This window comes from Vombatus ursinus, unplaced genomic scaffold (assembly GCF_900497805.2).
Source record: "Vombatus ursinus unplaced genomic scaffold, bare-nosed wombat genome assembly UNPS02014821.1, whole genome shotgun sequence".
Classification (NCBI taxonomy): Eukaryota; Metazoa; Chordata; class Mammalia; order Diprotodontia; family Vombatidae; genus Vombatus; species Vombatus ursinus.
The window spans coordinates 11,615,507-11,638,509 of NW_020954599.1; the positions used below are offsets into that span (position 1 = coordinate 11,615,507).

Below are 23,003 nucleotides of genomic sequence, written 5' to 3' on the forward strand. Positions count from 1 at the left end.
ATTTTGATCTGGTTTAGGCCCTACTTGGGAGTGTTGTGGCCTCTGGGCTGGGTGCCTTCTGAGATCCCTTCTAATGTTAGGTCCCTTATGCATAGGCATATAGATTTAAAACTGACAGCATCATTTTAAATAGAAACTTTTAGCATTTATTGTGTCTTAACACTTTCTGATTTGAATTTAGCATTGGAACCTGAATCTGTCTTACGGGATGTTAACTATCCCTCATATCTGTGTCTTTAAGAACCTTTGATTTTTCATCCAAGCCACTGGTCAGAACATTGAACAAGACAGATCTTTCATGTACTTCACTAGACAACTCCCTCCAAGTCGATGTTGATCCATTAAAGTCAGTCAGTCAGTAAGCATTGATGAAGTACCTCCTGTTTGCCATAAAATGTGTTATGCACTGGGGATACAAAGAGAGGTCATCCGAAGCTCTGAAGGAGCTCACTGGCCTTTGGGGACACAACATGAAAACAGCCATTCAGACATATACAGAATAAATTGGAGATAATCAGCTGAGAGGAGGGACAAGCAGAGAGGGGGATTGGGATGGTTTTCTCATAGGCAGGATTTTTTCTGAGGCCTAGCGCAAACCAGGAGACTGAGATGAGGAGGGAGTGCATTCCGGGTCTTAATGCGCCTTGGGGACTAGTGCCCAATCTGTTCTCAGGATCACATCCCAGAATTTCCATGAATAACCACTAATGGCAAAGTTACTTCAGTCATCTGTCTGTGACCTTATTGATATGGGTGGCCCTCCTGTGGTACAGATCATGTCTCATCCCTTCTTACTTTTCCTTTGTGACTATCCATCTATACTATCTAGTATATCTAGTCCAGGGGTGGGGAACCTGAGACCTCAAGGCCACATGTGGCCCTCTAGGTCTTCAAGTGTGGCCCTTTGGATTCCGTTGAAGGGCTGCACTTGAGGACCTAGAGGGTTACATGTGGCTTTGAGGTCTCAGGTTCCCCACCCCTGATAGTTAATCCCTATCTTTCAGTAAGTCTTCCACAAGATCTGTCCAAAGTGCTGGACACTGGCCTCCTTGCTGGTCCTCAAGCAAAACATTTCATCTCCTGACTCTAGGCATTTTCATTGGCTGTCCAGACAGAAGTATTCAGTTATCACCCTCCTGTTCTCACATATCCCAACTGTTGCCCATATGACATGATTTTAATGGCCTCCTAAACTCTCCAGTTTAGCATGATTTTCCTAAAATATAGCATGCAAATGTGAATAATCAATAACCCAGTGGTAGTCTGATGGAGTTAGAATTCCCCAGCCTCAGCCTTAAGACAGCCTAAGATTACAATAGTAGCTTTCCTAACTGTCATACCATGACATTGAGCTACCAGAACTTTTTTAGTAAAACTGCTGTCTAGCTACACGTTCCCCATCTTGTATTTGTAAAGGTGATTTTTTTGAACCTGAATGTAAGACTTGGTATTTAAGGCCTCAAGATTTTGTTTTTGTGAGAAGCGTGGTTCAGCAAGTCACTGCTCACCTAGAAACGTACCATGTGGAGTTCCTGCCTCCCTTAAGAAACAAAACTTAAGGGGCAGCTAGGTGGCGCAGTGGATAGAGCACTGGCCCTGGATTCAAGAGGACCTGAGTTCAAATCAGACCTCAGACACACAATATTTACTAGTTACGTGACCCCAGGCAAGTTGCTAAACCCCATTGTCTAGCAAAAAAAAAAAAAAGAAACAAACAAACAAAACTTAAATTGAAGTGAACAAAGGGACGTTTATTTATTTACAATTCTTTTGAGAACCGGTTGTGTGATACCCAAAAAGAAAAAGAAGAAAAGAAAGAAAAAGGCACACACACTGTACAGAAGCAGGACCAAGCTTTATATGGTTACGTCAGTCCTACTCCTCCCTCCAGAGTCAGCAGTGGTCCAGACTCTTTCGGGTTACAATCTTCCCGATACTCCCACTTCATAATGTGTCCCTCCTCCTGCTAATGTATGAAATATGCCTAGTTCTGTGCTATTGCTCCCCTCTGGGCAGAGAAGTTGGTATTAATGAGCCTATTACACATGTGCACTCTAAGTAAAGCTTAACCTTTGTCCTGGCCTCCTCAACCAAATAAGCAATTTCATCCACTTTTAGCTGGTTCTAGAACCTCTGACCTAAAGCTACCTTTTCTCTCAACTTCTTTATATGGAAACAATCATTTCTTACCTCTCACAGTTTTAATCTTCAGTATACTAGCTATCCCTCCCAATTTTGTGTAATCTGTAAATTTGGTAAGCATAGCATCTATGCTTTTATGCAGGTTGTTGATTTAAAAAAGTTAAGTACCATAGGTCCAAGCATAGATTGTCTCCCAGAGACCAGAGACCCAGGCTTCCATCAATGGCTTACATCTTGCCTTCTAACCAATTCCAAATCCATCTAAATGAACAGTCATCTAGTTCAAAATTGTCTGAATTTTCTACATGACAATGATGAAAGATATTGTCATATTTTTCTGAGATCTCAAATTATTTATACAGAGAGAGAGAGAGAGCATTCTGCTAATCCTTTTATCAAAAGAAATGCATTCTAGAAGTTGACTAGGAATGAAAATCAGGCTCACTAGCCAGTAACTTGAAAATCTCTTCCCTGTTTGTCTGCCCTTCCCAGTTCTGAAGCATTTCTTTCATTCTCAGCAGACTTTTCAGTGATCACTGCAGAGTTCAATTGTGCCAGTAAGTTTTTTGATAGACAGAGATAGATCAATAGATAGATAGATAAAGCACTTGCTAAGCACTTGTATCCTGAAATGTTAGGACCTAATGACTTGAACTCATCAAAGGTAGGTAAGTACTCTCTTACTTTCTTCTCACTAATCCTTAGTAATATAACTCACTGTTGGTCATTTCTGTTTTGTCCCTTCCTTTCCAAAAACTGTCTTCCCTGACAGAGGAAAAAAGTTCTGAATAGTTCTGACTTCCCTCTACATCCGTTAATTAGCCTCCTATCCTTCCTGAATATGTAGCCTTTCTCTTAGAGCATTCTCTTTTCTCCACTTGGCTTTGAAAACAAATCTTTCAGACCTAATTTACTTAACCTCCTTCCTTATGACCATTTCTCTAGTTCACCTTTATTTTTTAAGCACATGAACATCAGGAGAAAAATCTTTTTTTTTTAAAGTTAACTATGTTCCCCAGCAATAATTAATAATTGCCTTAGTTTCCTCGTTAATGAACAAAGGGCCTCAGAGGCCAAATGATGGACATTGACTCATCCTTGGTTCAACTGGTAGATGGGAAAGTTTTGTTCCCTTAGAAAATGTCACTGTCCTACCAAAACAGCTGTTATATAGCATTCATTTGTCCCTCTTCTGTCTCTGCTGGCCCTGGCCACACATTAATTAAGAGTGCTGGGCAAAATGGTTAGGTCTCCATTGGCTTCTCCTTCAGTAACCAAAAGCCTCCTAAAATTATGTCACTGAGGGGAAACTCTCAGTTTTTTCACAGTAGAAAATAATTTCCAACCTTTCTATTAGATTCTTTTTTTCTGTAAGATATAGAAACACTTAGATAAAGTTGTAGGGGACAAGAGAAAAATGAGAGTTAATTATATATCTTCACTAAATTGGTGGGTGGGTGGAAGGAAGGGACAGAGCAACAGAGAATATAGCAGTGATTAAGCTGTCAGGTAGAGATCCCTGGGGACTGGAATAGCTAACACTCAATTATCCACCAATTCTCCCTCTCCCTGCTGTCACTGGGTAAAAATCCCTGGACGCCATTCGCGTGAGACTTTATTACTACTCTGTGGTCTAGTAGAAAGCTGGACTCGGAGGCCAGAGACGGGCCGATAGGATCCCCCAGACACTTAGGAGCCACGCCATGATGGGCAAGTCTTTTGAGCTCTCTGAGTCTCAGTTTACTCAATTACTAAAAGAAGATAACGATACTTGCGCTACCTACCTCACTGTGCAGATGAAATTAGACAATGTATATAAAAGTGCTTTGTACTGAAAATGAAATAAAATCTCAGTTATTATCATTACTGGCATTCAAAGAAAACATTTTCTTAAGGGGAAAAACCATTGCATCATAGGCACTCCTAGAACATTGTGGCAACTAAGCAGTTCTTGATTGCTTAAGGCTTTCGTCGGGTCTCAGATTCTGGCCAATTGCCAGAAGGTGATTTCTCATTAGCTGCACCTGAAGATCAGTCTCCTGGAAGAAAACATGACTGAGTGCTCATCTCACAAAGCTGGCACTTTTTCAGAAATCTTAGTTTAAAAGAAAAAAAGAAAACATTACACTTTATTTTAAAAAGTATAAACTTTTGTTGTGTTAAATAGCAAAAGGGGTGTGTGTGTGTGTGTGTGTGTGTGTGTGTGTGTGTGTGTGTGTGTGTGTGTGTGTGTGTGTGACTGGAGTGAGAAGGTATGTCCCTACTATTCAGGGACAGTGACTGACCTGTGATTTCGTTGGTGTAGGGAACTCCAAAGTGAGGACACTCCCTCTCACAGTGCAGGTCTGCACCTTCTCTGGATGCCTAGAAGCCCTGAGAAGTTAAAGGACTTGTCCAGGATCAAAGATGCCCAGGATGTGTCAGGGATGGGACTTGAACCCAGGGCTTGGCTTTAAGTTCAGCGCTTTCCATTATGCCATGCCACCTCTCACTTTACTATTAAGTAGAAATAATAATAGTCAAAAAAAAAACTTCTTTGGAACAGAAGCCTGAACTAAAGCCTTACTCTATTGCTTTTTTCTTTTAGGAACACATGATTCTTTGCAGATTTGCAGATCAGACAGCTGTCCAGCTACCTCAAGAACGAAGACTAATAGGTATGTATTTTCACAGGCCAGCTGTTGTGAAACTCATGCACAGTTGGCTCAGTGATATACTAACTTACTATTAGGGGGCAGATGGGTCCAGCATGATACTAAAGATCACTTTTTCCCACAGCACTTACCTGAGAATTAAGAATATATTGTAACTATAACCATTTTTTTTCTTCCAACCTTTATGAACTTTTGTTAGGTTTCATTTTTTTTTAAATCCTGAGTTAAAAATGATAAAATATTTGTATCAGTTTTTGTAACAAAGATATAATACGTCTCTTTGCTACTATATGACCAAACTCTAAGATCACTCCAAGAACATTAAAGAAGAGAGTAATGAAGGGAAAGTCTATAGCAAGTATATGAAGCTTTAAAAAATGTATAGTGTTAAAAAGAGAGAAGATACTAAGAGCTGGCATTTATTAGCCACTTGTGGTTTATAATATGCATTATCTCATTCCAATACCAGTTCCAGTGAAAAACAACAGATTCTGAAAATGACCAGGAGAAAGACCTTCAAATGTGAAAGAAAGGAAATTCAAATAACTCAACTGTTCCTCACCCACCAGAAACCACAGAAGGACAAAGGAGCTCAAGATGAAACGTACACAAGGTGACATACCCTGCAAATCTGAACCTAATCAATGCAAAAAGATGGAATTTCAGTGAAAGAGGCTTCTAAGTTATTCCTACCAAAAAAATGAGAGATCATTTGCTTTGCAGACACTGCAGTCAAGAGAAATACAGGAAAGGTTTAAAAAATACAGCAGCTGAGAAAGACACAAGCAAGTAAGAAAATAAATTACCCTCAGAAAAAAAGGGAAAGAAACTAGGCAGCAGAGAAAGACACCTATAAAGTTAAAAAGAGCAACAACAAAATTACAACAGAGGGACCATTAAGAAATTTCTTTTTAAAAATACACAAGAAAGCAGAGGTGAAAGAAATTAAATTGAAGACATAATGGTGGAGAAACAGGCCCAAAACACAATGGGCTAAACCTTACAACATCTTGGCTAGAGGTGAATCAGTGTTTGGGGGAAGACTCACAGTGCAGAACAGAAGAGCACATAAAAGGAGGAAGGAGGAAGACCAGAGAGGTTGTTGATGTGCCGTAATCAAATCAGTGGTGAACAATGAAGAGAAGATAATTACTGTGGCCTCTCGGAAAGAAGAATGGTGTGAGGTGGCCAAGGATGGCATTGAAGCGGGAAAACAAAGGCAGAAATCTCAATCCAGTGATTAAAGGGGGTCCTATGAAGAAAGCTCCCATGGAAAAGAAAAGGAAAGAGCGTTTATTTTATTTACTTATGACTACGTGCCAGGCATTGTGCTAAGTGCTTTACAAATATCATTTCCTTGAATCTTCACAACAACTCTGAGAGGTAGGTGCTTTTATCATCCCCTTTATACGGGTGAGCTAGTTAAGTGTCTAAGGTCAAATTTGCACTCAGGTCTTCTTGACCCTGGGCCCAGGACTTTGTCCATTGCACCGTTTCCCCGCTTCTCCTCCTGGGAAGAAAGAGATATTCTGTAAAGGGAGACTTTACAATCATCAGCAGGATTTTGTTGCTTAGAGACACCACTACCTCTGGGAGGATGTTGTGCATTTGTAAACAGCACTCTGCTTCAGGAGAAAGGGAGTCAGAGTTCCTGGGGGCAGCTAAAAGTATGGTGACTTCTTCATGGGAGAGAGGGGTGAAAGAGGAGAGAGTGGCAGAAGGCATCTGAGTGATAGGAGATAAGAGAGAAGAGGGAGCTCATGGCAAATGGCCTCAATTTTCTTCTGTAAAATATGAGGCAAGATTCTCTGCTGAGAGAGTTGGAGGGAGAATCGTGGAAGGCTGGAGGAGGAATGAAGAGGTTTGGAAGAGCTGCTGTGGAAAGCAGGATAGTGAATTCATTGGGGAGGTATAGCAAGATTACCGAGCATCAGTGAGGGCCCAGTCGAGTAGTGTGACATATATGTAGTGGGCTTGGTCAGGATGGTTGCTTGATTTTCTCCTTGATTCAGTAGAAAGTGTGTAGAAGCAGAGGCAATGGATGATGAAAGTTACCCAAGGCTGAGGCTTGGAAGGGTGCAATCAGCGATATCTTAAGGGGGCCAAGGATTCAATAGCATAGTGTAAAGATGGACTGGTTCACCAGTGCTTCAAGATGGGGAAAAGAGGAGACAGTGTCTAGTACAGGGGAGACAGCCTAGGAGAGAACTGAAGAGTCAAGGGAGTGGGGGTCACGGTGTGGACAAAGAGTAGGGTTTGGTGAGGAAAGGCAGAGGGAGCGGTGTAAAACCAACGGATCATGGTAAGATAAGGGGATTTTGAGATCTCTGAACATGTGGGTGATGGCCAGATTGATGTTAAGATTACCTTTGTGTGTGTGGTAAAGGTGGGGAGGAGTAGCTCATGGGAGGTGAGTAGGTTTAAGAACTGAGTAGTGAAGAGTGTTTGAAGGAGAATCAGTGTGAATGTTGAAGGCCCCAAGTATGAGGGCATGAGTTGAGGAGGAGAAAAAAATTGTGAGCCAGGTACTTAACTCATTGAGGAAGGAAGGGAAATGATCTGGGGGTCTGTAACAATAGCTATCAGGATTTTGATTGAGTGGTTGATAGGAGCTGCATGAATCCCAAAGGAAGAGAGGTTACTGAGTGAAAGAGGAAGGGGGAGAATCTGGAAATGGGGAGCACAGAGTCTTCCAACTTCTCCACTTTGACTTTTGAGCCAAGGGAAATGAGTGAAAGTTCAGTCAGTACTGGAAAAGGTGGCCAGGGAGTCTGTGTCATTGGAGGGCAGAAGTAAGTTTTGCCCTTAAAAAATGTTAGTTGACCAACTGATGGATTGATTGATAGCTAAAAGATGGAAGGAGCAAGAAAGGAAAAGGCTTAGGATGAAGTAAGCTTGTTGCCTATGAAGCAGGCATTCCAGGGCTCACAATGGAAGGAGTGGATGGCATTTGGCGTGGGAAGGGTGAGGGGCGTAGAAGTAAGGAATTGGGTGGTGGCGGATAGGGAATGGGATTTGGATGATGGTGTAGGGAGTTCAGAATCACTGAGATGTGTAGAATATGACTGATGTGAGAATGTTCATCCCAGAAGAGCCTGGAGATTAGGTAGGAAACTGTGCAGCCAGAAATGGAAGACCTGAGGTCTCAAGGAAGATGGCTCCTCTTTGCACTGGGCGACCTCCACATCCTGGTTGGGAGCATGTTCTGGAACATCCTGGCCGAGGTGGAAGTTGCTTTGCCGCTCTCTAGCAGCTTTCCTCAAGGCAGGCCTGCACAACCTGTGGCTGACTGACTGGCCGCTTACGGCCCACAGGCCGCTTATGGCACGCCGAAGGATTTCCTGTCCATACAAAAGATGTTTTCCTTTATATTTTTTGAGGACTGCCCGAAGTTCTTTGGCGAGCCGCAAGAGCAGCGTTATGCAGGCCTGCTGTAAGGGGACAGACAACAAGAGATGGAAAGCAGCCTCCCTGCTCTTCTCACCTGGGGCTGGAGATCAGGTGGCAGAGCAGTAAGTGGAAACCTTCCCAGACCCTTGCTGCCTTCTGTCAGGACACGTACAAAGATGCCTAGACTGTTGCAGTAGACACCCGTCTCTCCCAAGTGCAGTCCATCTTTTCTTCAGCTGTTCCTCCTAAAGCGCTGATCCAACTCCATCACCACACCATACCCTCCTCTGTTTAACAAACTCCAATGACTCCCTATTACCTCCAGAATCAGAAAAATTTCTGGCGTTCAGAGCCCTTTGTGGCTTCTCCCCGCTCCCCCCCCCCACTTTCCAGTCTTCTTGAACTTTACTCACCTCCATGTCCACTTCTTCAAGCCACCAGTGGCTGCCCTCCACACCCACATACTCTCCCTCCTCCTGGCTTCCCTTGCTTCCTTTGAGTCCCTGCGGAAATCCCCTCTTATATAGGAAGATTTTCACAATACTCTTTATTGCTAGTGCCTTCCTTCTGTTGATTATTTCCAATTTATCCTCTGTGTATCTTGTTTGTGCATAGATAGTTACCAATTGTCTCCTCCATTGGACTACGAGCCCATTGAGAACAGGGACTGTCTTTTACCTTTCTTTTTATCCCCAGTGCTTAGCACGGTGCCTGGCACATAGTAGGTACTTAATAAATGTTAATTGATTGACACACCTACCCCTCTTTTGCAGAGGTGAGAGGTCCACAGGGTGTGGTACATTGCCTATACTTTCAGACTTTTAGAATGTTTTGATCAGCTTTGCTGATTTTCTTCTTTTTCTTTTCCCCTTTAAATTGTTATTTATTTTATAGGATTGCTATCCATGACGGGGTAGAGAAAGGATACTAGTAGAAATTTTGGTGATGTAAAAACAATCAAAAGATGTCAAAGATTTAGTTTAGAAAAATTTTTTGAGAGAAAAAATGACAGATGTTCATCTGTTGATACAAAGATGAGATGGATAGAAATGGGCTTTGACCTTTTACATGACATTTCCTTTTCTTCAATCACAATTAAGCTTTTTTTTGGCATGTTCTGGGTTTTTTTTAAACTGTACAAAATGTATAGTTTTTGTGCGCTGAATCCCTAAATGTGTATTTCCATGGACAGGGAAAAAAAAAAAGCTTATTGCCAACTTCAGTTACCCTCGATTTCCTCTTCCATTGTTTTTGTGGTTAGGCCTCTCCACTCTACTGAAGACCTTGCTATTGCAGCCATCTGTCTTCATCTTTGAAGTTGTTTAAATGGTTAATGTGGGTTGATTTTTTTTTTCTTCAAAAATTGACATAGCAGGGAGACCAAATCTGGCTTCATGCTGATACGTCGTTGTGTTTTCTTCTTCTCCTGACCCTCAACAAATGATCAGTTGTTTGTTCTTTTCTGAGAAAAAAAAGTGAGGAGTTTTTAGTGGGCAGAAGTGTACATATTCCACTTTTCCTTGAGTTTTCAGAGGTTTTATAAAAATACTTCTTAATCAGCAAAAACCGCTGTAGCTGAAATAGTATATTTCGGTACCCTTCCCCCCCAAAAAATTGGATAAATTTCAATGTAGCCAGTAACATTTTTTCCAAGAAGATAGTATATAATTTGAACTTAGATCAATTGAAGATTAAAAAAAAATACCACTTAACAAAAACCCAAAACCGTTTGTTTTGTTTTTTTCTACAAGCCACTTCTGAAAATCCATTTGGGGATATCCAAAGACAGGAATTTGACTGCTGTACTTGCCAGTCTGGTTTCTGGGCTTTGGGATGAAAGTTGAGTATGGCTTTCTGGGAGGGGTGTGGCAGCTTTTCTGCTAACTTACAGTAAATCTTCTTAAAATTGGATTTGTTTTTTTAAGGAAAAATATGTTATATGAAACATCATAGATCCACCTGAAATAGTTATATGGATTCCAAGATGGAAGGGCTCCCTGAGGGAATAGGTAAAAGCTAGTAACCAAAGCCCAGGGAAGTTGTCTTGCCCAGGGTCCCAAAGGTAATAATGACAGAGCTGATGCTGAAGCCCATGACCTCTGGCCCCAATCCTGCTTTTTTTTTTTAATTACCAGGTCAGAATTGTGAGTTGTCCTCAAATATAGACCTTTAAAAAAAGCTCCTCAAGGAGCTTCCAGTGGGAGAAGACAGCATATAAAAGGGGACTGAATGGGGTGCGAAGGGGCATGGTGGCAGAGTTCACAAAGTCAGAAGCACAGCCAGCAGGGGAATCAGACATGGCTGGCCTGGGCCTAGGAACTCAGTAATGGTAAAAGGGGTGGACCTGTTGGTGAGATGTTCTAGAATGAAAAGATCCTAAGCACTGAGGGAAGTTTCTGAGTCTCTTTCTGAAAGCAGCCAAATCTATAAAGGACTTCATAGTGGCCTTTTGTCTCTATCTCTCTTATATTTTTATATGGGATTTATTCTGTGTGTTTCCTCGGTACTTTATGACTTACTGTGTTAATGGCGTTGGAATGAATAGAGCTCTGGACTTGGAATCAGGAAGACAAGTTCAAATCTTGCCTCAGAGACATACTAATTGTGTGACCATGGGCAAATCACTGCCTCAGTTTCCTAATCTGTAAAACAAAAGGGTTGGATTCAGCTTTCTAAATGCCCTTTCAGCTCTAAGTCTATGAACATATAACTTAAATCTATGTATCAGAACAACTTTTAAAATATTTTCATTGCTTTGAATTTCTTTAAGACTAATCTTATAGACAAAAACAGAATTAGGTTATATTTCACAGTGTTACAGATTCAGTATCTTCAAGGGAATTGCAGAAAGAAATACTAGATAAGGTATCTTTATTTAAAAGTATGACTGAAGACTATACTTTAAAAAAATACTAAAGCTAACATTGTTGATGCCTTTAAAGTGTTAATATGTCTGTGTTCTTTTAAACAAACAAAAGTTGGCATCAGAGATAAATCTTTCAAAAACTATGACTCTGTGATATTCTTCTCTACATTTAAACAGGAAAGTAACCAGACAAAAGAACTTTTTTTTAGGAAATGGCATTTACATCCTCTCTACTATCTTCCCAATCCAGGATTTGGGGAATAATGTTAAATTCTACTGATTTTCTATCCTTTATGTATACCTCGAATTGCCTTTGAAGAAGGGTTTCTAATGACACCTTTCTCTTGTGTTTCAGGCAAACAGTGTATGTGCCTTGTGGATCTGGATCGGGCCTGGGCTGCAGAAGAGCATGGATATTCTGTCCAAGTGATATCCATGGAGCCTGAAAGTTGCTCTCCAAAAAATAACATGATAATAGGTGTCCCTGTTTAGGCCAGGATACTGTTCCCATTTGATTTTTTAGTCATCGTAATCAAAATCCAGTTATTAGGAGCCTCCTGATCAATCCGGGAAGCCCCCACAGACATCTCAGACCCATCATCTTTAGAAAAGAAAGCATTGAGAGAAATCTGCAAAGCCAGGCTGCCTGCAGAGCATTACTAGTCCTGCTTGTGGCATTTGGATTAGGCAGCCGCTGGTTCTCATGGCGAGAACCCCCAGCAGCGGCAGCTGCCTGCCGAGGAATGTTCACTGAGCTGTCTTTCAAAGAACTGTCCTTTGACTGCGGGGATGAAGTTTTCCTCCTGGAGTTACTCATTTGACATTGCTGCTCAGAACACTGTGCACCATTTTTTATGAGTCGTCATGATCTCTACGTGCAAAGTAAAGCTGGGCCTTTAACAAAAACTAATCTTTTTGTTTTGTTTTGTTTTATACAATTTTATTTCCTCTATAAAAAAATTAAATCATGTTTTGAGTTTGTGGAGTGATAATTTAAGACTTTCGTGTATATTGGATCTTCAGTTTAATATGGTAGAAAAAATACCTCTGTCCCCTCTCCCTTTTTTTTACCAAATCTATCAATTCATCCATTTAGTGAACTTCTAGTGAGGACTGTCCCTGTGCCCACACAGGTGGGCACCAGCTCTGCATTTATGGTCTTCAGGAGCTCCTCGAGCACTAAGGCTCAGTGACTTGCCCAGGGCTACATAGCCAGCAATGATTCAGAGGTAAGATTTGAACTTAGGTCTTTCTGATTTTTGATCCAACTCCTTCTCCAGGCTGCCACACTGCCTCTTCCTTGCCTGCTTTTAAAATACTTTTATGCAATTTCACTCAGATAATTTCACAGTAACAATCTCTTCATTTAAAAGTTTTTGGAAAGATAGCAGAGTGTGTGTGTTTGTGTGTGTGTGTGTGTGTGTGTGTGTGTGTGTGTAAATATTCCAATACAGAACTTGAAATTGATTCAGACTCAATTGTAAGATATCAGCCAAGACATGCATTCACGACTTCAGAAGAGAAAGATTCGTGAAGAGAAGAATTATTGATTTAGTTACATTAGTTCTGTCATTATATAACTAACATTTCCTTTGTTATCTTCGTGGCCAGATATTAATCACAATTTATTGTTTTTCTGTGCATATTTGTGTGTAACTTGGGAGGATAATTTTTTGTATATTTAGGAAATTGTTCTTACTAATCCTCAGTACTGTAACCCTCACATTTCCCCCATTAGCCACAGTTTTAGGGGCAGATAGCCTGTCCCTCACCTCCCCTCATGCTGCCGAATTTTCCAGATTCTGGCTTGTACAATAGTCCCCTTTTAGATAAGAGTAACTTCATTGCCCTCCCAATCTCTTTGTGTTTTTTGAGGGGTAAGGGGGGCTGTAGTGAACAAAACAGAGGTGTTTTTTTTCCTTGCACATAAGGAATTAATTTTTAAAGCCATTATAATGTTCATTAAAATATGAATTTAGAACTAAGAGGGACTTTAGAGGTCATCTAGTCTAACTCTTTCATTTTATATAATAAATAAGTGACTTGCCCAAGGTCTTCCAAATCATTAGTGTCAAAGTCTAGATTTTAATCACCCAGATATTCTGATTCTAAATCCAGCACTCTTTCCACCATACCATGTGTTTCAAAGGAAAGCTGGCAACTTTTGGTCCCTAGAGATCATGAAGAAGAAAATAGATAAATAAGTCCAAATCTTGTATGGTTTATTACATAGTCACCTGCCTCAAAAGCAATTTTTTTTTCAAGGTCACTTCCTAATTGATCTGATAAACACATGGTTTTAACATGTTTCCAAATCCAGTCAATAGATTCATGGTGAAGTGGAAAGAGCCCTAACTCGAATCAGAGGACCTGGGTTCAAATCCTACCCTTGATATTTATTACCTGTATGACCTTGGTTCCAGTCTCTGATGCCCTCCCTGAGGTTCGTTTCCTCATCTGTACAATGAGAACCCTTCCAATTGTAGGCCTATGATACTAGTCACAGTTGTACGTTTAGTTTGCTTAAGATCATCTCATAGACTTTTTCTCCCACTCATTTCCATCCTATAGATTTCCTTGGCTGTTCAAGAAGAAAAAAAGAAAAACTAGGCAATAATAATTAGGCCTTTATCCCACAGGTCCCATAGGTCTTGCAACTAGGATTTAGGGACAAGGTCAGAAAACGTCACCTTGTTTTAAAACCAAAGTTAAACAAGATCAACATAAGTGAATGAGACCCAATTGTGAATGGTTTATTGCCGAGACTGTGTCTCCTAAATCCAGTCACGGAGATCAGGATCTCTCTTGGAACCCTATCAGGGAGACGCCAAAGGGTAACAAATGTAAAATAAGCTATCATCTCTCCACTCCCCAACTGTGTCATGTCCATCGTGTTATTGTAACGGAATGGCAACGTGGGTAAAGTCTGGAAAATGGAGAGTGAGGAATTTGTCATCTTGTCTTACCCTGCCCATGGAAGGGGGGAGGGAGCTCTGACCCACCAACAGGAGTATTCTGATGACCTCAGCACCCTAGAGTGGAGCGAGAGACCTTCAAGTAATTATAGTTTGAGAACCTTGCCTCTTAAGACCTTCCCGTTTCCATCACCCTTCCTCTCAGATTACCAAGCACCCTCAGAAAACTCGGGGACCTCAGATGTCATTTCTGATTCTTAAGAGTTTAGGATTCCCTTATTTGGTTTTCTAAATAGACTTTCCTACTTGGAAGAGAATGCAGTGCCAAGCATTCTGGCCTCCTTGTTGTAAACAGGGAGAAGGAACAGAATAAGCATTTATTAAGCACCTACTATGTGCCAGTGTATGGGTGTTCAGGGAGGACTAGCACCTCTGGTGTGAGGGCTTGCTGAGCCCTTTTCAGGGCTGCACATCCATCACTGGGGTGTCCGCTTAGCGGTCAACTCTCACCTGTGGCTCCATGAAGCTGTAGCACGTGCAGCAGCCATAACCCAGTAAAGGCATCTTGGCAAATGGGCTAAGCCAGGTTGAGGATGACTGGTCAGTGAGTTGGGGGTGATGGAAACCCCAAACATATGAACACTTCCCCCAGCAGAATGAGTGGATAGAAACAATTTCTTCCAGTGGCCATGAAGGTGACTGAAGCAGGCACTGGGGAGCACTTAGAGCTTGGTTAGGCAATGAAGATGCCAAGATCATCCCTTACATCCCAGGCCGATACCAGTCACCCTACCTTTGTCCTGCCACTGGACTGCAGTGACTCTGGAAGAGAGAGTGAGGCTGTCAGCTTTGTGCCTCACTTAAATCCAACTGACCCACGAGTCAAGACAGCAATCACACTTCGACATCATCAGTCGTCTTCTTAAACAAAGGACGGCAACAAAAGACTATGTGCCATGCACTGTGCTAAGCACTTTACAAATACCTCATTTGATCCTCTTAACAGCTGTGTGAGGTAGTACAAACATCTCATTTAACTCTCATAACAATTGTATGAGGTAGATGCTCTTAATAGCCCTGTCCTGCACTTGAGGAAACTGAGGCAGATAGCGGTTACATGGTTGCGTGGGGCCACCAAGCTAGTAAATGTAAGCAGGATTTGAAATCATGTCTTCCCTGACTCCAGACCTAGTGCTCTATCTACTGCCCCACCCACCTGCCTATTAGCCAGGGTTTTAATTAGGTCAGTACACCAAAAGTAAGAGAATAAGAAATTTGTCTTCAGCTTCTTAAAAACCACAGACTTGGAGCAGCTAGGGAGCATAGTGAATAGAGCTCTGGCCTTGGAGTTAGGAGAACCTGAGTTCGAATACGGCCTCAGACACATGACACTTACTAGCTGTGTGACCCTGGGCAAGTCACTTCACCACCATTGCCTCACTGAAAAAGCAAAAATAAAACAAACCAGACATTAGAACCTTGTTACTCTGAAGAATTAGTTAAAATAACCCTCCCCCCAAAAAAAGAATTAATTAAAATAGGAAGATATCAGATAGTCCATTGTGAATAATAGCCATCTGTGGGTCTAAGAGACGTGGCCAAATGACCCTCCTTTTAATAAATAAAATAATAAATAACCCTCCTTTAATAAAATGATTAAATTGCTCAGAAGCTATGTCTCTCAAAATTGTTTTAATCACCACATTTTATGGCTAACCACTACAGATTTTATTTTTTTTTTGCTTTTTGGTGAGGCATATGGGGTTAAGTGACTTGCCCAGGGTCACACAGCTAGTAAGTGCTATGTGTCTGAGGCCGGATTTGAACTCAGGTCCTCCTGACTCCAAGGCCTGGAGCTCTATCCACTGTGCCACCTAGCTGCCCCTGCACTATAGATTCTTAACAAGAACCTCCCCTCTGTTAGGCCAATGTGGAAAGTTCTGCACAAGGAGAATTCTCTGACTGTGATCTGACTCTCCCATTGACCAGGCTCCAGTGAAGCACATGGTAGATCTTGGAGCTGGTGTCTGCTGGTTCCCCTGGCTGTGCTAGGGTATGTGGGGGGGAGTCCTGGTGTTGGTATTTGCCTCCTCCACCACATTGGGGCTTGGGATCTCCCACTGGTTTGCCAGAGTGGGACTGGCTGCTGGTTTGTTGGGACGCTTCCTGTCCTGAACTGCTGTTCTGGCATTTGTTTTGAGCCACTGTTTTATGATTGTTTGGAGGTGAGCATGGGAGAGTTATGCCAATTTACTGCTTACTCCACCATCTTGGCTCCTAGAAGTGTCTCGATCAACAGATTTCTCTTTTAATCTAGATGGTGTTAGATTAAGAATTGTAGTGTTAAAAAAAAATGAATGGGTTAGGAAGCTGTTAGGTCATTCTATCAGTCCTGCTGACCATGTGTTCTAATATTCTGAAGCACTGTTTTGCTTATATTCAAGAGAAAGTTTCATCTAAAATTATTTGTATTACTTGTGAAAATTATGAGGTCTGTTAACTAAGCTATTTGGAGTTATTGTTATAATGTTAAAACCTATAAAGTGTTTACATAGGTATTTTAAATTGTACAAAGAAAAGGCCTTGTAAAATCTCCTTTGTAAACCTACAAGGGTTCTTAGAATCATCTAGTCATAAATTTTTATCAATCCTGTGCAAGAGTTTTCTGTGTTGTGGAATTCCTTCTGAATAAATGGGAATCCTTCCACAAAATGGGGGTATAATTTTCAAGCCTGCTTGTGATATAGACTGAATTTCATTCAAGGAGATATATATATATACACACATTTTTATGTATGTATGTATACACACATATATATGTATATGTATGTGTGTGTATATATGTGTATATACACACACATACACACATATGTAGATTTGCAGCAATTGGCCAGTGTTGTTCTAGGGGTTTATGTGAACTACCACATATTCGTATGTGGGATTCCAGAATGTAATTGTTTTTTCTTGATTTCTAGTGATATATTAAGACAAAGAGAAGAAAAAAATTATTGAGTGGGTAAACTTTGTTATTGTGATAAGGCTAATTTAATTGGGTATTTTTTTGGCTTAGAAAAACTGACTTTCCTCCCTATTGCAAATATCTTTTGATGAGAGGCGGGTGGTACTTAGGAATTTGTGATGATTAGAAATTTATTTTGGTATTATGGCACTTTGGGGATTTATGATACTTAACGACATTTTACACAAACTTGGTCTTGATAAATTCCAATTTTAAATATTTATTTCTTGATTTAAGGTTGAATGAAAGAGAGATATCTGTAAAAAAAAAAAAAGTAATCGCCATCTGTGAGCCCTTTACTTACTATACACTAAACATCACTATGTAACTATATACATGTAAATTATATTAGTTACTATAAACTAATTTCCCTTCCTGAATGACTGTCTTAGCTACTTCTGTGTATTATATTCACACCAGAAATTACAAAGCTGATTAGAAGGTACTTTTCATCCTCCTGGCCTAGCAAGGTACCAGAATTGCTAGTTATGGCTCTGGTTGTAAATTTGACATTCCAATGTCAAATCAGTCTCTTGTGAGTATGATTAGCGTGACTCAAAGCCTCCATGTATGTATAAATGGGGACCACCTTCAAGGACCTCAAGTGATACCACCAAGGCCGTATTACCTCATAGAGATTCAGCCTGAACACATAATTTTTCAACATCTTTTAGTTGTAACCAACACAATCCTGTTGGCCTTATTAAATGAAGATTAGAGTATTCAGGAGTCAAAAAAACCACCCATGGGAGGAACCCTAGCTAGTCATTTAATCTTCCAGTGCAAAACAGGACCATATTTTAATGATCACCTTTAAATCGTTCTTCTCAGTAATTCCTCTCACTTCTCCTTCAAAGTACTTCTGTTTATAATTTCTCTTACAGAGCTTCTCAGGAAGAACCCTGGTATGCACACTTTTCCCTACAAATGACCTTAACTTTATGAAGTAAATGTGTCACTGAAAATGGGCTGCCAAAACCTGAAATTTCTATATATGAAATATTTTCCCATCAACTTTATTACACAATTCAATCAATGTGTTCTTCTGTAGAGAAGAAAAAAGGTTGACCTCTATCAAGAAATAAAAACACTCAAAAAAACCCCAAATTTTTAAAATTGTATCTTTGAAGGAAATGTATGGGTTTTATTTTTGAAAAAAAATGCACGGTGTTACAAAAATATCAATACCCAGTTGCTTGGGTTATCTTGACATTTGGTATAGAGAATTAAAGGTCTGAAGGAAAAACAGTAGCAAGAGCTTAACAGAACACAATCAAATAGCCAGAAAAGCCATCCAGCCTAGGGGAAGATCCTTGCCCTGCATTTTACAACAACCCCCCAAAAAAATCTTTTCAGTTGCTCAGACTATAGATTCAAAATAGAATTGCTTTTAGAAAAGATCAACTTGATCTGTTTCAAAGGATGACAGTCATAGATTTAGAGCTAGAAGAGACTAGAGACAAGTCCAACCCCCCCCAATTTTATAGGAAACTGAGGCAGAGGTTGAATGACTTGCCCAGGGACACAGAGTAAATATCTGAGAACATTTGACCTCGGTTCTTCTGACTTCACAATTGAATAAACCTAAACATTCTGTAAAACAAGTCAGTTCAAATTCGTGCCCCAATTTTTACATTGAAAAATTGCAATCATGTGTATGATTTCTTAACATTCTAGGTGGAAATGGACTATCTCCTAGGAAGATTCTTGATTCCCTAACCCTTGAGATATTCAATAACAATACAGAACTGGATTCTAACCCGGGGCCCCTGACGCCCTGCGTGAGGGGGAAAGAGTTATTGCATAAATGGGGTATAGAAATCTGTCCTGCCCTATAGGAAAATAGAAGGGTAAGGGAATAAGAAAAGGGGAGAGTGAAAGAAGGGAGGGCAGATTAGGGGAAGGGGTATTCAGAATGCACGCTGTCTTGGGGTGGAGGGAGGGGAGAGATGGGGAGAAAATTTGGAACTCAAAATCTTTTGGAAGTGAATGTTGAAAACTAAAAATAAATTAATTTTTAAAAAATTAAAATAAAAAATGATTATTACATAGTGTCTACATGTCTATCATATCTAAAATACTGATAACATCAATGCTGGGGTGTAGGGTGTTCAGGGAGGACTAGTACCTCTGATGTGAGGGCTGCTAATCCACCCACCTTTGGTGTCCACCTTCACCCAGCTCTCACCTGTGGTTCCAAGAAGCTATAGCATGCACAGCAACCACACCCCAATAAACTATTCTGGCAGACAGGCTAAACTAGGTTCAGGGAAACTGACAGGTTTCAAACCCTAGGTTTGTTAGGGGGATGTCTATCTTAAGGATGTGAAGACTGTGAAGACCCCTCCCTCACTTCCATGGAATAGGTGTAAGAGCAATTTGTTCCAGCACCTACGAAGGCAGCTGAAGCAAGTGCTGTGGTACCCTTAGAGCTGGCATTGAAGACACCAAGCTTATTCACTTCATCCTGAGCTGTCGCCAGTTGTCTTGACTTTTGTCTTGCCACTGGATTCGGATGACTGAAAGAGAGAGTGAGTCTGACAATTCTGTGCAACTCTGCTTCACTTAAATCTAATTTATGTCTGAGTCTAAAGACATCACCCGTACCGTTTCACCATTTTTACCCACTTTAAAGTCTTGCGGCAACAGGCAAGTGATGAAGCCACAGGTATGGGCACATTGGAAGCTGTAGTCACAACCCTGCGCACAGGCACAGAGGGTTGTCTTCTAACCACACTGAAGCAGCAGTGGGATTCTGCAGGCCCCTGGGGGTCTGAGCAGCCTTTTTTAAGAACTACACTTCTCACTTCCTGGTGTGAGGAGGGGGCAAGAAAAGGTGCCCTTAGAATTGTCTGCTTTACCCAACCCTGGCCTGCTTGTTGCAGCAGGCAAGGATCCTAGCTTGTTGTTGAAACACAAAAAAAAAATGTACAAAAATTTTTGTGAAGATGTTCCCACTCATCATCAGTACATGGAATGTGTGCACACTTATGGACAACACAAAATCCAATAGACCTGAAAAACTAACAGCTCTTGTGAAAGAACTTAGCAAATATCATCTAAATAGCCTTGAGCAAAACAGGGCTGGCAAATGAAGGCCAGTTTACTGAAGTCAGAGCAGGACATACATTTTTCTGGAGTGGCCACAGTGAAGGGGAGTGCCATGAAGCTGGCGTAGGTTTTGCAGTCAAAATTAATCCAGTTAACAAGCTTGTATGCCTACCAAAAGGAGTTAACGACAAACTCATGATAGTGCAATGCCACCTAGAGGAAAGTGCCATACCACCATCATCAGTGCCTGTGTCCCCACCGTGACAAACCCCAATGAGGTCATGGAACAATTTTGTGAAGACCTGGAGACCCTCATCATCAATGTGCCAAAGGAGGACAAGCTTATAATTCTGGGTGACATTAATGTCAGAGTAGGCCCAGACTATCAGACGTGGCAAGGAGTCCTTGGGAGCAGTGGGGTTGGAAACAGCAATAGTCACTTGCTATTGAACACTCGTGCATCTCCTGACCTGATCACCAACACTGTCCTCCATTTACCTAAATGTAATAAAACTTCGTGGATGCACCCTCAAAGCAAACATTGCCATTTACTAGACTACGTAATCATAAGGAAAAGAGACAGACAGGGTGTAAGAATGATAAAGGTGATGTGTGGTGCATAGACCGTCCAAGCTAAATATTCACATTTGACAAAAAGCAGCAGCCCTAAGGCAAGATGATTACCAGAAGACTTAATGTAAACAGATTAAAGCACTTCTCTGAGCATGAATAGTTCATTGCTAACTTGGAAGGAAAGCTGAGCCAACACACAGTTGGCAACAAAAAAGGAGTGGGCCACTTTCAGAGATTTGTTGTATAGCACTGCATTTATTCATCTGGGCCAGAACACTTGCAGGCATCAAGATTTATTTGACAAAAATGATGGGGAGAAGAAGACTTTGGGGGCGGAGTCAAGATGGTGGGGTAAAAGCAGGGACTTGCTTGAGCTTTCCCCCAAACCCCTCCAAATACTTTTAATTCTAGAGCAGTAGAACCCACAAAAAGACAAAGTGAAACAAATTTCCATGCCAAGACAACCTGGATGGTCGATGAGAAAGGTCTGTTGTGCCAGGCTGGGAGAGGAACGCAGTCCAGCGTGGGCCTCGGGGGACTGAATCACTGGCAGCTGTGGTGGTTTCCAGACTTCTCAACCCACAAATGCCAAAGACAATTTAGTAGGTCAGTAGGACAGGTCTGTTGGACCTGGGTGAGAGAGGAGCACCGGCCAGCTCCAGCCTCAGTACTGCAGGGTGAAAGCAGCTGCTTTCAGAGATCTCAGCCCATAGATGGTAGGGGGATTGAACAACTGATCAGAAGGAGATTTCAGGGATCTCTTTGCTGGCACTGAAGCTGGATTCTGTTGCTTTGCCCATACTTAGATCTGCATCACAGTCCTGGGTGGCGGTCCTGGGGCAAGGAGGAGTGCTGGTGTGGCAGACCTTGTTGCAGCAGTGGAGAGGTAATCCTCCTCACACATTGTGAGTTCCAGGGCAGAAAAGCGTGCTTGTGGTCACTCACAGACCAGAGCACAGGCCGGGAGAAGAGTAAACACCTTTCCTTAGATCATACCCCTTTGGAAGAATTGAAAACTTACAGGTCCCTAGAAGTAGCGCTGAAAACAGCTACACAAAACCCCTGAAGCTTGGGACAGTGCTGTCTGCGCACTGGAAGCACAGCCCTACCTTAACAAAGAGTTAAAAAGCCAGGTAATTGGCTGGGAAAATAAGCAAAGAGTGGGGGGGAAAGACTCAGACTATAGAATCTTACTTTAGTGACAAGGAAGATCAAAATGTACAATCAGAAGAAGACAACAAAGTCAAAGCTCCTACATCTAAAACCTGCAAGAAAAATATGAATTGGTCTCAGGCCATGGAAGAGCTCAAAAATGATTTTTTTAAGTGAGGCAATTGGGGTTAAGTGACTTGCCCAGAGTCACACAGCTAGGAAGTATTATGTGTCTAGGCCAGATTTGAACTCAGGTCCTCCTGACTCCAGGGCCAGTGCTGTATCCACTGTGCCATCTAGCTGCCCTGCAAAAAGAATTTTGAAAATCAAGTAAGAGAAGTAGAGGGAAAATTGAGAGAAATAAGAGTGATACAAGAAAATCATGAAAAAAAGAGTCAATAGCTTTGTAAAGGAGGTACAAAAAAATACCTACTCAGCAAAACCAAGCATAATCAATGAGTGGGGAAATTAACATTCAATGACGTAGAGAAATTTAATTCTTTCTTGATAAGCCAGAGTTAAATAGAAAAATTGGCTTTCAAATACAAAACTCAAGAGAGGCATGAAAAGGTAAACAAGAAAAAGAAATCATAAGGGATTTATTGAAGTTGAACTGTTCGCATTGCTATGTGGGAAGATGATATTTGTAACTCATGAGATCTTTCTCATTATTAGGGTAGTTGGACAGAATATAAATAGAGGGAACAGGGTAAATTGGGTATGAAGGGATGATGTCTAAAAACTAAAATTAAGAGGTGAGAGAGGAATGTACTGGGAGACAGAGAAAGGGAGAGGTAGAATGGGGTAAATTATCATATAAAAGAGGTAAGAAAAAAGCTTTTACAGTAGAAGGGAAGAGGGGGGAGGTGAGAGGGAATGAGTAAACCTTACTGTCCTTGGATTTGGCTTAAGAAGGGAATAACATACACTCAATTGGGTATGGAAATTTCTTACCCTTCAAGAAGCGGGGGGGGGGAAGGGAATAAGGAGGGTAATAGTGAGGGCAAATTGGGGGAGGGGGTAATCAGAAGCAAACACTTTTGAGGAGGGACAGGGTCAAAGGAGAGACTAGAATAAATGGGGGGTGGGATAGAATGGAGGGAAATATAGTTAGTCTTTCACAACATGACTATATTGGAAGTGTTTTGCATGACTATGCATATATATATATATAAAACCTATATTGAATTGCTTGCCTTCACAATGAGGGTGGGTGGGGAGGGAGGAAGAGAGAATTTGGA

The 23,003-nt window shown here is 41.2% G+C and overlaps 1 protein-coding gene across 6 annotated transcripts in view; it reads left to right on the plus strand.

Annotated features, from left to right (window-relative positions):
- GSTCD (glutathione S-transferase C-terminal domain containing) overlaps positions 1-12,022 on the plus strand; it is a 188,869-nt gene extending 176,847 nt beyond the window's left edge. For 5 of the 6 annotated variants that reach the window (XM_027837493.1, XM_027837487.1, XM_027837488.1 and 2 more), the window contains 2 exons: positions 4,730-4,799; positions 11,408-12,022. In XM_027837493.1, the coding sequence (XP_027693294.1) occupies positions 4,730-4,799; positions 11,408-11,544 (207 nt within the window). In that variant the 3' untranslated portion in view covers positions 11,545-12,022. Of the gene's footprint in view, positions 1-4,729; positions 4,800-5,265; positions 6,137-11,407 lie in introns of those variants that run through there. The other variant, XM_027837491.1, reaches the window with a different exon arrangement.
- The last annotated feature ends 10,981 nt before the right edge of the window (positions 12,023-23,003 follow it).